This window comes from Ammospiza nelsoni, chromosome Z, assembly GCF_027579445.1.
Source record: "Ammospiza nelsoni isolate bAmmNel1 chromosome Z, bAmmNel1.pri, whole genome shotgun sequence".
NCBI lineage: Eukaryota > Metazoa > Chordata > Aves > Passeriformes > Passerellidae > Ammospiza > Ammospiza nelsoni.
Genome location: NC_080669.1, coordinates 67,327,961 through 67,342,517, shown reverse-complemented (window position 1 = coordinate 67,342,517; position 14,557 = coordinate 67,327,961). Strand labels below are relative to the sequence as shown.

Below are 14,557 nucleotides of genomic sequence, written 5' to 3'. Positions count from 1 at the left end.
AATTTTGATTATTTTTCATAATATGCCACCAAATTGTATCAGTGATGAAATCTTATGCCAAAGAGTTCCAGATTAAGAATTTTGTTTAAAACACTTTTGAGACTCTTACCTCCACAAGTAAACATGCCTCAAATCAGTTGGTCTCCAAATGCATCTCATCTCTTACCATCTCTGCAATAAGATTGATACCTTTTTGTTGTAACTTTGCCTTTTAAAGAGCTTATTGATTTTCTTTAGTATTCTGTGTGCAAGAAACACATGGAGTAGAACAAATGCCTTTAGAATTTGTTATTTTCTTGACATGCAACATTTCCCATAAATGTGACAAAATTAGCATTAATAAATTTGGAGGCCAAAGACCTACTTGTTGACTAAAATTGAATGGTTTGAATAGCTCAGAATCATCTTGTCTTTGGCAGTATAATCTCTAGTATCAGAGAGGATTTGCTTTGCAATCTATTTGTTCTACTGTTTTAGAATGTGATTTTGAGTTATTTTTGGTGTTTTTTTAGCTGCAACATAATTCAAAGGAAGAATTTAAAATGTCAGAATTAGAGAGTTTGTAACTTCCTGACAGTTGTTGAGACTTCACTACATTAGCTTTCCCTAGGGATTTGGTGCGAAGCAAGATTTAGATTCACTGTGAGCCGCCCTGCAGAGATCCTTCTTTCAAGGTTCTGGCGGACGAAAAGCTGGACATGAGCCTACCAGTTGCATGTGGAGCACAGAAAGACAGCCATGTCCCAAGCTGCATCCTAACCAGCCTGGTCAGCAGATGGAAGGAGGAGGATTGAAGGATGAGAAGGTCTGTTCTGACCTCCTGAGACCTTCACCTGGGGTTTTGTGTCCAGCTCTGGGGTCCTCAGCACAAGAAAGGCAGGAACCTCCTGGAGTGAGTCCAGATGAGGTCTGCAAAGGTGATCACAGGACTGGAGCACCTGTGCAAAAGAGACAGGCTGAGAAAGTTGGCAATCATCAGTCTAGAGAAGAGAAGGCTCCTGGGAGACCTTAGAGCCCCTTCACCTAAAGATAGTGTTATAAGAGCAATAATGAATTTTTACACAGGCAGATAGTGACAGGACCAGGACAAGCAGTTTTAAACTGAAAGTGGAGAGATTTAGATTAGATGTTAAGGAGAAGTTCCTTACTGTGAGCGTGGTGAGGGAAACTGGATGGACACTCCATCCCTGGAAGGCCAGACTGGACAGGACTCTAAGCACACTGCTCTGATGAAAGGTGTCCCTGACATGGTACAGGCTTGGAATGAGATCATCCATACAGATCCTTCCAGCTCAAACCATCTTGCAACCCTCCTAGGTTTCTCAGAAGGCAGATAAAGCTTGACAAAATACGAACAGACGTTAAATATTTTCTACAGAAATACTATTTATCTATTCAAGCAGAATGCTCCTATTTGTTTCCACCTCATGCATAAAGGACCACAGCGACGCATTTAAAACCGCAGCATTTACGACAAAACTTGAGCAACTGTTCCCCGTGGCTGTTTTGGGACGGACTATCCAGGTGTATCCCTTTCGGACCGAGCCAGGTAGTGCACAGTACTGAGTATTCTGCAAGGAGAACACCTATTTCCCTCGGGCCAAGCGACTCCGCCTCGTTCCTCGGAGGGACTCCCTTGAGGTACCGATAACCGCGGCCACGACCGCGAACCGGCCCAGCCACCCTTCCGACCTCAATCCGCACCACTGCGCATGCGCAGCGCCGGCAGGGGAGAGAGCGCTGTGACCTCGGCGCATGCGCATCTCCTGCTTCCCAAGACTCCTCCGCCGGACTCCGTTCACGCGGCCTCCGTGTCGGACCCCTCCCCGCTCCGCCCGCTCCTCTCCGGTGCTCCAGCGGTGCCGTGCCTCACGCGGGGGGTCGCGAGTTGGAGAAACTCCGCGCTCGGGGCGACCTCCCGCGTCACGTGGTTGGGGCCGCGGCGGCGCCGTTCCCGGAACAGGCTGGCCCGGTGACGCCTGAGAGGGTTGTCGCCAAGGGGCCCGCGGCCCGTGCGCCGTGGCAGGCGTCTCTCCCTTCTCCGCTTGTCGCGGGCCGGCGGGGGTGGAGCGGTGAGGCCGGGGCTGTCCGTCGCGGTGCCGTCCCAGCGCTCCGGAGCCCCGCCCGCGCAGGCAGCTGATCGGACAGCTCTGGCGGGCCTTGTTGGCGGCGGGATCTCGGCGTGACCTCGGGGTGCGCTGTCGGGAGCGGCGAGCGGGCGGATATATGTGCCGGGAGTGGGGCCGAGCTGGACGGCAGCGGCGGCTGGCGGGGCCGAGGCGGGCGCCATGGTGAGCGGGGCGACTGAGTCCGCTCGCCTCCCTTGAAATGGGGCTAAGGTGTTGCAGGCCCCGGTCCCTGGCTCTTGGGACAGATCGGGGGTTTGGGCGCGTCAGGGGCAGGGAGGCAGCGGAGTGACACCATCGAGCTCTGCAGTTGGTACTCGTGAACAGAACACCGCGGCGTCTGCGGCATTCCGCGGTCTAATGTCGATACGGTTCCACTGCCAGTGGTTGTTTCCCTCTCTGCTGCTTTTCCGCTGGGAAGTAGAGTGAGCCACTGCACTTAGTGCTCTGTAGCGGGGTTAGGATGTCTCTGTATAAATGCACAAGATTCTTTTCCTTCTCTATAACTACCTGACAGGAGATTGTAGTGGGGTGGGGGCTGGTCTCTTCTACCCTGCCTGCAGTGAGATGCAGGGAAATGGCCTCAAGCGAAGAGATTGGAAATACAAATTTCTACACATACTAGAAAAAAGAAAATTCATTGTTTGAGTGGTCAGGCATTGGAATAAGTTGCCCAGCGAGGTGGTAGAGTCACGATCCATGGAAGTGTTTTAGAAACATTTGAACCTGGTGCTCGGTGATGTGTTTTAGAGGTTCAGGGATTACAGTGGCAGTGCTGGGTTGCCATTTGGTCTTGATGATCCTAAGTTCTTTTCAGCATTGATTCTATGAGTAGAACTGTCTTGTCGGGTCTCCTTAAATCCTCTGTAAATGGGGCGTATGTATGAATGTAAGTGTCAATATGTCATTTTAGCTATGGCACCAGTGTTTGTTCATTGATCTAAGTCTTAAGAAATGCACTTTACAAGTAAATTTTTTGATAAAATATGCCTTTTAACTGTTCTCCTACTTAGAAGTTTAATCATGTTGTTTCACTAAAGTAGTTTTTATAGTGTAAATTCTTGTATATGAAAGAAATTGTGATTTCTTTATGATTTTTGAAAAAATTTATGATTTTTTTCTCATGAAGTCTTTTCCTTTTTTCTTTTTTTTTTTTTTTTTTCTTTTCCACAGGGGTTAGAATACTTATTCAAAAGGCCTTGAGATGCTCTTCTCATTTGTAGGAGTCTGTGAGTGCTGTGGTCTAGTATGGGAAGCTACATTTGGAAAATTGCAAGCAAAAAAGTTTTTCCTTTCAGTGTAGGTCCTTATTTAAAGTAATTGAGTGCTTGCTTGTGTGGCCTAATGGGGTTGAAAGATCAGGTCCAGTTTTCTTTACTGTGTGCTGGCAGCGCGGGCAAATAACCTTTGTGTGTGGTTCCATGACAAGTGAAGGCAAAAGATGGTAGTCTGCTTCTGTGCTGTTTGGAAGCTGTATTTTCAAGTTCCAAAGCAACAGGAGAATGAAACATTGATCAGTTTCTTTTGTACCAAAAGCTTAGAAATCAGGTTATAAACATCAACACCTGGGGATGGGACTGCCAGGACTCCTCTGTGTGGTTGCAGTGCCAGTTAGGCCATGACTTTAAGCTCTGCACAAGTGTCTTAACACTTTGTAAGACCATGGTGTTTTAGACTGTTCAGCAGAGGCGTTGACGTCTTTGCACTTTTTATACTTGGAATGATTCCTGTAATGATGGAGCCTGTTCTTTAAAAAGTCAGTCTTTTAGAGAATGGGAACTTCTGTAGTTTGTACTTGTCTGATTTGTGGAAATACTGGGCAAACTAAATTTAGAAAATCTTGGAAAAATAATAATGGAGTAATAACCTTCTTTTCCCTGTGTAGTACATAATTTCTCTGAACTAGTTTTAGTTATAATTTAATAATATATTCTGTGTATATTGGTGTTTACTGCAACAGGTATTCTGTATTGCCTTTTCAGTAATAATGATAAATTTGCATTTTTATAAATGCCCTTGTTCTGTCCCTAAGATTTCTGTAGCAATAATGTGGTTTGCCTAATGACCACTAGTTCTGTAATCTTGTACTTAGAGAACCTCAGTGGTAAATGAAGCAAGACTGTCAGGTAAAATGCTGTTCACTGACTAAAACTGTTTGGTTTCAAACAAATCACCTTGTTTCAAAGGGAGTCATGCATGTTTGAGTCCTTCTAAGCACCAGTTTATGGTTCTTCTTTGTCTCTGTGGAAGGACACTGGTCAAGAGAGAAGTGACCTTTGGGTATGAAAGACTCTGTGAGGGTGAGCAGTTAAGTGATATTATTGAACACCTTGTATATTCTTCATGTCCGTTTAAGCAACTTTTTTGTAAACAATGATATGTGCGTGAAAATTTTAATTCAGGGAAGCCTTGGTCATGAGAATAGAAAAAACAGTAAAAATCTGATTTTTTTTTTAAAGAGTTCTCTTATCATAGATTTCTTTTCCAAAATTAGCTGTATGAATGTCTGATTTCTACAAACCGTAGGATTTGAACTGCCTCAGGATGCTGATTATCGTAATGACTAAAGATATCTGTGAAAGTAGTAGTTTTCACAGGAAGCATTCACTTTAAGATGTTGTACAGCAAGTTCACTTTTCTTGGCCATCCTGTATAATATTTTCTACTATTTAGGAAACAATTCTGAATTGCATTTATGTTTCAGGGGAACACTATTTTGCTCTTGCAAGCTGGAGCTTTAGCATGAACATAAGGAGAAAAATTTTCATATGAAGAAAAAATTATACGGGGAAGTCTCATTTATAGGAAAAGCAGTAATGTGTCAGCTATTAAATGGCATTTCAAAGCGGATTTATCTTCCAGACTTCACAAATACCATTGCACTTTTAAAATTGCAGGAGATAGGAGTATTTGTTATATTCTCTTAAAAATCTTGGTGGCCACTACTATTACAATACCTTTTCAATTTCTTACTTGAAAAATCATCAGCCATATTAGTGTGTTTGTGTGCTACCACTGAAAGATATTATTATGGCCTGTATTAACATCTGTAGGATGCTCAAGTACAGTTGTGTTAAAATCTTGTTTTTACAAGACTTGCCACTTCAGAAAATAAGCAGTGGGCGTTAAATTTCTTAAGGTGAAGTTGTGAATGGGATTCTACCAGCTGTTTCTCAGTGGTGCAGTTGTATCCCTACTGCAGTCCTGGTGCAACAGCAGTTGGCTTCAGCTCAAGGCCCTCATCTTGTAATGGAGGAGATGGTTACTGCATGAGAACAAGTAGTTTCAAAGTCCTGTGTAAAGCTGGTATTTGAATTATTTGTAATAGGTAGATAAGTGATAAAAGGAAGAAAAGACGGAAACCCATGCCCTTTTACTACAGGTAAGGAGGAATAACCTTGGGCAAGGTCAAAATAAGGAGACTGGAGTGGTGTCTTTGCATAATACAATCAACCTTGTCTATCTTTTTATTTCATGTTCTATAAATCATGTAATGATGAAAAGAAAAAATGTACTTTAGGTAGAAGTACTTTGAAAAATTTGTTGGATTTTTTTTCTTACTGTGAGGTAGCTGTTGGTGTTTTATAAGTACACTTACTGTGTAGATAAGAGTACTGTAACTTTATCTTAATTACTTATTCCTAGTTTTTGTCCTTCTACTAATCAGTAAGTCTGTCTCCAGGTATGTACTATAAAGGACTGAAAACCAAAGTCCAGGTTACACTTTTTTCAACCTTACACTTTTGCATTTTCAGCCTGCCATTTCTTTCCTACCAATTTTAAGAAATCTGTCAAGCTTCACATTAGTGTGACTGCTTAAACTATTGTTGTGGACTACTTAATGTGTTCTCTGCTATGTTTTATTTAAAGCTTTTATGTAAAGTGTGTTATGTTACTCAAACAAAGGTAGGAATGCCATGGTTGCTGGAGGGTCAGGAAGTGAACATAGTCCTCAAGACTTCTGAGACACCTCTCATCAAAGATCTTCCTCTGTGGCAGAAAGACAGACAGACTGCAGTTTATTAGACTGTGTTGTTGCTGCATGGCTGTACCATTTCAGTCTTGTTTTTGACCAGGAGATTGCTTGCCAGCCTGTGTTTTGCAGAAAAACTGACTTACATAGTCAGCTTTGGTCCCTATGCTTCCCAGTATTAGAGAGATTGACAAAAATGTCTTTGATCAGCAGAGTGCAGACCTCTCTCTCTAGTGTCTTGAACTTGTCTCAAGTTTCAAACTGCAAAGCTGAAGCATGATAAGGACATGGATGTATGTGGAATCAGTGTTGGAGGCCTTATGGAATGGTTTCAGTTCCACAAACTATTCTGTAACTGTAGACACTTTATTTAATCTGTGCAGCAGTTCCTCATCTCTTAACAGTGAGTAGTGTTTCTCTTAGTTTTGAGTCAACCCAGTCACCAACTGTGTGGTTATTACTTCAATACAGATCAAGTGGTAGGTTCCAGGGTTTGTTTACCAGAGGTCCTCAAAACGCCCTGTAGTGTCAGCTTTGACATTGAGCATCTTCCTCAAACACATATCACTCTATTTCTCATACTGTAGATTTTTAATGTTGTAGATTTCTGATGAAGATCTGAATCCTGTATCCTCTAATGTGCAAGTAGAGGATGTAAGATATTGGTGGAAACCAGCACCTAATCTTCATTTATAGTTCTGAAATCAGTTGTTTTGAATTTAAACTGCTATTAGTGTAAAGTGAAGACTCAGAAGTTGGGGGAGACTGGATCTAGACAGAGTCTGAATTGAACCCTGTATTTGGGGATGGAGGGAAAATGTGTTCTAGTGTTGTAATATGGGGGTAGTTTGGGGTGTTGTACATTTTTCTGGAGGGTGTTAATTAACCTACAAGTAGAGTGTAAACACATCCGGGCAGAAAGGTAGAGTTGGCAAAAAGTTGTGCTGTGCACATAGCTGGTTATTTTGACTCATTGTATTGTCTAATGTGTTCCTGTGACTAGTGTTCTTGGTGGATTGCAGGAAGATTAATGCAGTGGATTTTTAAAAAAATTTCTTGTGACAGCTTTTCTCTATTAGTATATTGCTTGTGATTAAATAGTAACCTTCAGGAATTGAGAAAAATGCCCACACATGGCATATGTGTATATATAGATGTATATACATTTTTTAATTGCTTAAAATGTAGAAAAATACCAGAAGGTTATTAGGATATTTCCTCCACAAAGTCAAAATTGAGTTTAGAGATATCATTGGGGTTTTAGGTTTGGTTGTTTTTTTTTTTTTCCAAGTGGCTTAAAACTTGCTAGGTTATTTTTATTTGTACACAGAAAGGTTTGCAGGTGTTTCTGTTTTTATCAAATACATCAGTAACTTTATGGGATTGAGCACTATAAATTTCCACTGGAAACGGGTATATAGGGTGCAGCAAGGCATTCAGTGGCTAAGAGGAATTGTTCCTGATGGGTTCTGTTACAATCTGCAGGCTTTATTTGAGTAAGGAAATTAGTTTTTATTGGTACACTTTTAAGTAGTCTCTTGAATTGTAAGTATTTTAGGTCAGCTAGTGGACCTGCTGCCCTATATAAAAAAACTGCCTCTTTTGCTTCTTTTTCCCTTCTCTTGTCTTAAGGCAATTTCTTTCCCTTACAGATAGGAAGCTCTAGGAGTAAATGAAGAGACATACTGGCATCTGATTAGGCTGTGCTTCTAATAAATACATAATTCTAGAGGAATATTAATGTAAGTTCACCCTGAGAGAGTGAATTGTGAGAATAATGGCTTAGTGGAGAGGCTAGATGAAGGGACAGTGATTTCTCGCTTACATTGGGTGGAAGTGGTAATAGGGCTTAGTGTGAGATGGTCAGAAGAAACATTTGATTTTAAAATGGTTTGTTTTGTACTCAAAGAGTATATACTTAGCAGTGTAGTAATGTAAGTATACCATGTATTTTATGCATGCAGCTGGTAACACTTTTTTGTTAGGAGTGCACTTTTCTTAGCTAGGAAGCTGGTGGAATTGGTTTGAGTAATCTATGTGCAGAACTATGCATAATCCTTAATAAAGATTGAGCATTCAAATACGTACAGCTCCTGATCCTGATATCAGTGAAACAGAACTTAAACAAAAGTGAGATTTTACTTTTTGAGATTCCTCAAGGGGTTGATGGCACCAAAGTGTAGAAGCAGTAGAAATTCCAAAGAGGGAGGAGGTGGAGACTCTTGAGCACCAAAGAAACTTGCTGGTATCTGACGCCCTTGAAAGGTGTTACTTCAAAGTATAAAAAAGTAGCACCTCCTGTTATTGATACATGGCACTTTTTTGTGACACATGTGGCAACATATTGAAAGCGTTTATAAGTAGTTGAAGAACATTTTATTCTGTCTTTATTTCCCTCAATTGTGTTGAATTACAGATAATAATGTATATCCAAAACATTTCATCTGCCTATGTTTTTTAATAAAAGCAGTATCTGCACAATTTGTGTTTTACTAAGGGAGAAAGCATTAAAGGAAGAAAAGAGTGCATGCACTTTCCTTAGTGCATTATTTAGGATGAAAGATTATACTGCTGGTAGGGAGGGGAAGGGTTGATGTAGAGTTGTAGGTTAACAGCTCATTCCATAGCAGGTGTTGGTAGAAGGGATTTGGCTTATGTGACCATGGGACACTGTTGAGGTGCAAGGATTGGTAAGACAGAGCAGTATCCACCAGATCAAGTGGGACAAGAGCATCTTTGCCAGTAGTCTGGCCAAATTGGTATTTAGACTAGGGTTTAGAGAGGAAAGAGTTGATGACCCTTAAGTCAAGAGGAAAAGGTGGTGAACTGAGCTGGTAAAGTAAGGATGATGATGATGTGGAGAGGAGTCCTTGAAAATGACTAATTAGAGAAGATAGAAATCCACAGATTTAGGTAAACAAAGAGGAAATGTCTGTACATACTTAATGGGGTCAGCATTATGAGGGGGAGGATCTTAGACCTCTTCGGGGAGATTAGCTGTGGTGACCTGAGAATGCCTTTTCCCTTTGAGGAAGTTTGTAAGTTATTGTAGCAAGTTTCAGAGAATTTTTTTTAACAGCTTTAGTGTATTGCTGGCTCACTCCCCCCATTCCTCCCCAGTGTTATCATGCCTGTTTGACAGACTGTTACTAGGTTTGTTTTTTTTTAAAGATACTTCAACACTTTTCTGAAGCACATACTGACTTGTTATTAACTTACTTCTCTACAGGGTGTGATAGGTGTACAGTTGGTGGTTACCATGGTAATGGCTAGTGTCATACAGAAGATCATACCTCACTATTCTCTTGCTCGTTGGCTTCTCTGTAGTGGCAGGTAAGATAAGTGTGAATATGGTAATTATGCACGTGGGTAGTAAAAGTAATACATACTGATCTTGTTTGGGGCTTTTTTAAGTAATTGACTTTTATTAAATTTATTACCATAGCATTGTTACACCTAATTTGTGGGCTCAAGGCAAAATGACAGTGTTGCTGTAAAAGAACATTACTTGTTTGTTGCTATTAATTGTATCAGTCACAGTTAATTGTTGTTCAGCTCTTATATTAAAGGTACAAGGTTCATCCTTTAATATTAAAAAGCTAAATTCAATACAATATACTGAAGAATAAAAGGGTTTTCTTTTCCTCTGCACTGTCTCTGTGTTGTTGATAATCTACCTCCTGATTAGCCTTGCATATGAAGAGTGCTTAGGTATTTAATAAAAATTCTATTCCTTTTTAATATGTCAAAGGACAGGATTAATATAAATTTCAGTAGAGTACTTCCTTGTAGCAATAGATCAAACAGACATAATGAGTTGCAAGGGGAGCATTCCCTGTGTCGCTGTATCCATAATAACAATTTAAAACAGCAGCTGTTTTGAATATGAACCACTATGTTAAATATTAAAAGGAATCATAGATACTGTGTCTTTTCATTTGGTAAGAGGAACACTTTGTATGATAAGCAGGTAGTGTGCTGTCTTTTTTAACTGTTAAAATTTTAAGCATATCAGGTCCTTACTGCCTACTTTCTGAAGGAGTATCCTTGAATAATAATGTACTCCATAGGAGTATTAACAAGTCTTTGCATTGTCTTTTTTCTCTGCATCTCATAATTATCAACTTGTTCCTTTTTAATATTCCAGGTTTCATCACCCATCAAGTTCTAATGAAAAGTGACTGTAAATGTTGTTTAGATGTATGTTAGATATAACAGAAAACAGTAATTGTCAGGTGGATGACACAAACAGGAATCATACTCATGATTCCTGCGTAGGCCATACTCATGTTGTGTGAAGTTTCACTGTTAACTATATTGGCAGGATATTGATCACCTTTCTTGTGCTCTAAAAAGAGCATGACACTAATCAATATGAAACTGGCTACCATTTATTTTTAAAGTGTGTCACCGTGAGAGTCATTTTTCATCAGCAATTATCCAAATTGCATATTGTACCTTTTATGTCTAAGATTGATGTAAACTTTTATTTGAAAATTTAAATATCTAATTGCTTTTGCAAAATAATTTGTCAGTATTATGCCCGTGTTCTTCATTTTTGTGAAGTTTTCACTTACTGTATCCTTGTTTTAAGGCATGCCACATGCCAGCGATAGGGAGAAGTTTGCTGTTCAAATATTTTTCAAATCCATTTCTCCATTTATCTTGGTACATCTGCAGATTGATAAATACTTCAAGCAGGATTTCAGCACTTGTGCTTGGGTAATTCTGCTCTTACTGCAGTCAGTGGGAATTTTATTATTGCCTTCCATTTTAGTAGCTGTTGCTTTTCAGTTTCTTTTATGTATCTGATAGCACTATTTTAGTGTATTGTCATTTCAGGCACTCTGAATAATTCCCTGAATACAGGAATTGTATGAAGAATCAGAAGTAAGCCTGTGGTCTAGAAAAAAGAATAAGTCAGAAGATTGGCTGCAACAAGAATCTGAATTTTAATGGTAGAAAGAAAAGCAGTTATTTTCTTAGTTAACCTGATAACTAAGGTTATCTTTTATCTTTAACCCATTTCTCCATAGTCTTTTTGCCAGTGATATATGACAGATCTGTGTGGGTGGGGTAGGTTTTATAGAGGATTTTACACACGTAAGTGTGCAGGTACGGGCACACTCCTAAAGCAATCCATCTATCTAAAGAAAAATTACCACCTGCTCCTCCTTACCTTCATTAGTAAACTTCAACTAATCTTTGGTATCTAACAGTGGTTTTTAAGTGACTTTGAGTGTCCTGCTTCCAAAGGATTAGCAGGCAAGACAGATCTGAAATGTCTGTGAATAGTCCTTGCTAAATGGGAGGGAGGATAAGCATGTTATCAGACAAGACAGAAACATTAAGTGACTAGTTTGTTTAAAGGTGGCTGTTTGTGTTCATGGGAAGTTTGTTAAAAGGAAACGAAGACTTCTCAAAATCTAAAAGAACTGTTAGGATAGACAGATTTAAGGTAGTTACTTATTTTACTTATTAATGGAATAAATAGCTATCACTGACTCTTGAAGAGCAATTTACATAAATTTGTTAAGAAATACGAACTTTTTCAGTCAGTGCTATTTTCAGAACTTGAATGCAATTAAATAGATTTATTGAAACATTTGCCAGCCTAAATATCTGCGTAGGCCTTGCATCATTTTTAAGTAATAAAACATTCTCTACCAAAACATTGCTTTTTAAGTCACTCAGCTATTTCAGCTACTATGTTTTCAGGGCATGTCAGGATACAGGGGAAAATGGATGTTTTGTTGTAGATTCGTTAATGACCTTTATTCAAATTAACTAGGGCATGTCTGTGTGTCTGTTGCTATTCAGACTGACATGGATATGTCAAAGCCACAAGGTAATCGGTTGTGGGATTTCAGTTTTAAGCATATGTAAGCTAAAACAGATATAAACTACCTTTTATTATCTCTGTCTTTATGAAAATGTTTGTCCAAGTCTTTTGGTTTTGAGATTTTAAATGTAAGATGTGTGGGGTTTATCAACTGAAAAATACCAAAACTTTTTGTCCTATTAGTTCTAATTAGCTATCACTTGCAATGTCATTTTGTAGTAAAATTAGGAGCAAATTGTGGTATAATTTGTGGTTTGATTTGTATTAGCATGCTACACAGAACAAGAATTTTGTCTGTTCTGCTGCATTTGGTACCATTTCTCTGTCTGTGCAGGAAAGATTTTGAGAAGTTTTTTTACCACATAGGTGGCTTTCATCATTAGCATCCCAAGTACAGATCAGGGTGATGTGGTAAATGACAAAGCAGAAGAATATATCTGCTTTTTCACAGTTGCTTTGGGTCATGTGAAGGACAGAAGTTACCATCTCCAGAGTAGTTTGACTTGGATGCAAAGCTTGTTTCTCTGATTTATTTGTGTCTCAGTCTTAAAGTCTCTTTTGCAGCGAAGTTTGCAAATCACAGATGCCTCAACTGTACTATAACGAATAAAAATAAATTAATGAAGTAACTTTCACTCTTACTTATACAAAATTGAGTTCATTTTTTTCCCCATCCAAAACTGTTCGTGCAAACTTTGTAATATTTGCCATTTTCAGTTTTGGAACTGGCAGTGAATTCTTTCAACGGAAATTTGCAGTGTGCAATGGTTTGATGGTTTGTTGGCTGGTATTAGCGTTCTTTTCTCTTGAAGAGTTCCCGAGATGAAGGAAGCCTTTCTAAAATGGAGCCAGGAATCAAGTGTTATTAAATGGCTTGAGATTGTTTGAGTTTTGATGCCTTCCAAATTTGCCTTTGCTAACTTTTTGAAATTGCATCTGACGTCATCTCTAATTCACCAGTATGGATTTGAATGGTCCTACTTGGTGAAGTTTTCTTTATGAGAGGTGGTGGTTGAGGGTTCCTTTATCACGTATTGACCTGTGTCACTATGTGTGACAATTAGTGGCCTTCTACTTCCACACACATTTCTCATGTCTGTCCTTGTTAATACTTGGTCTCCTTTACTACAGCATTTCAGAGTGGAGATCATAGTGATACGTGGAGATCATAGTGACTTCCCGCATCAGGACAGAATGTGGAAAAGGCTTGTTTCAGCTACTAAGATTTTTGCCATACTTAGAAATTTAGGTAAAATATACCATCTTAGACACTTAACCATCTCTGTTTGTCCTCTTCAAAATTTCCATGCCATTTGTTGCCTTTTAAATGAATGAGCAATTAATGGTGCATTGATCTATGAAAGTGAAAAGACTTGTAGGTCAATTATGTGTAAATTAGTGATTTTTTTAATAGCACTTTTTCTAGTAGAAGTTGAAGATATCACTGAGAGATGTTTAAGGAAAGGGGTTATGATGTGCTCTGCTTAAGAAAAAACATTTGATTATGTTTGGTAATGATTATTAGATAATTGATATTTCAGATTCTGGGAAATTGCTGGGTTTGGCGGGGATATAATATGCTTTATTAAGTTGTTTAGAATATGGTTCTAATGAGTAATTGTAGTGGTATAATTATTCTAGTGAACTTTCCCACCTTGTATGACTGTTTGCTGTATTTGATGATATCTTTATAAGTTGGTGTTCAGAGACTGAAGAGCTTTCATGTGAATGACAAAGTGGCAAAGCTTTCTAGTTATGTATAAAAACCTCATTTGCTGTAGAGAACTGAACTCTAGCTGTTGTTCAGTTCAGGCAGGGTTGGTACTGATATACAAAGGTGTCTTGCTTAGGAGTGACAAATTACAGGTGTCTTAGTAAATATATAAATCTGTGTTGTTATACAGTTTTTTGAAAGCCATGCTCTAAATTGCTAATAATGGTATTGTTTTACTTGAGGTTTTCTTTTTCTTTAGCTTACGGTGGTATCAACATCCCACTGAAGAAGAACTGCGGATTCTTGCAGGGAAGCAAAGAGGGAAAAGTAAAAAAGATAGGTAAATACTTTTTTTAAGCTTGTTTTCCCCCATCTTTTGGGGTTTTTTCAGCATTATATGGTTCATCTAGTAACTTTACCAGCCTACCTTTTGTCTTAGCATAAGTTAAAAACTGCTAGTTGCATATGATGCCCTGCTTGCATTAATTGTCACAGTTCTTTATTAAATCATGTTTTATCAGTTTAACAGAGTTGGACATTCCCAAATTGTGCAGAACTGGTAATTTCTGCCCACAAAACGGTCTGTGAAATGCTAATTCAATGGCAAGTTTTTTTAGTGAATGTATGCATGTAGATGCTGTGGAAACAAATCTTAGGATTGTAGCTTTTCATCTTGAAGTGAGAGAAGAAAGATTTGAGTATATTAGTTTACCATAGGATTACTGTAAGCCACTGCTCTTAACACAGCTGTGAAAAAGGCAAATGGGATCTTAGGATATATTACATTAAATGTTTCTAGTGAAGAGAGAGGGAAATATTAATCCTTTTGGACAAGACACCAACGTAGAACTTTATCTGGATTACTGTGTACAGTTCTGATCACTTGTTTAAGAAAAATAAAA

At 39.0% G+C, this 14,557-nt stretch overlaps 1 protein-coding gene across 1 annotated transcript in view; it reads left to right on the top strand.

Annotated features, from left to right (window-relative positions):
- The first annotated feature begins 2,224 nt into the window (after nt 1–2,224).
- The window catches only part of TMEM161B (transmembrane protein 161B), a 38,012-nt gene continuing 25,679 nt past the window's right edge, over nt 2,225–14,557 (top strand). The window contains exons 1-3 of the mRNA XM_059492125.1: nt 2,225–2,291; nt 9,329–9,432; nt 13,915–13,995. Of these exons, the coding sequence (XP_059348108.1) occupies nt 2,289–2,291; nt 9,329–9,432; nt 13,915–13,995 (188 nt within the window). The 5' untranslated portion in view covers nt 2,225–2,288. The remainder of the gene's footprint in view (nt 2,292–9,328; nt 9,433–13,914; nt 13,996–14,557) is intronic.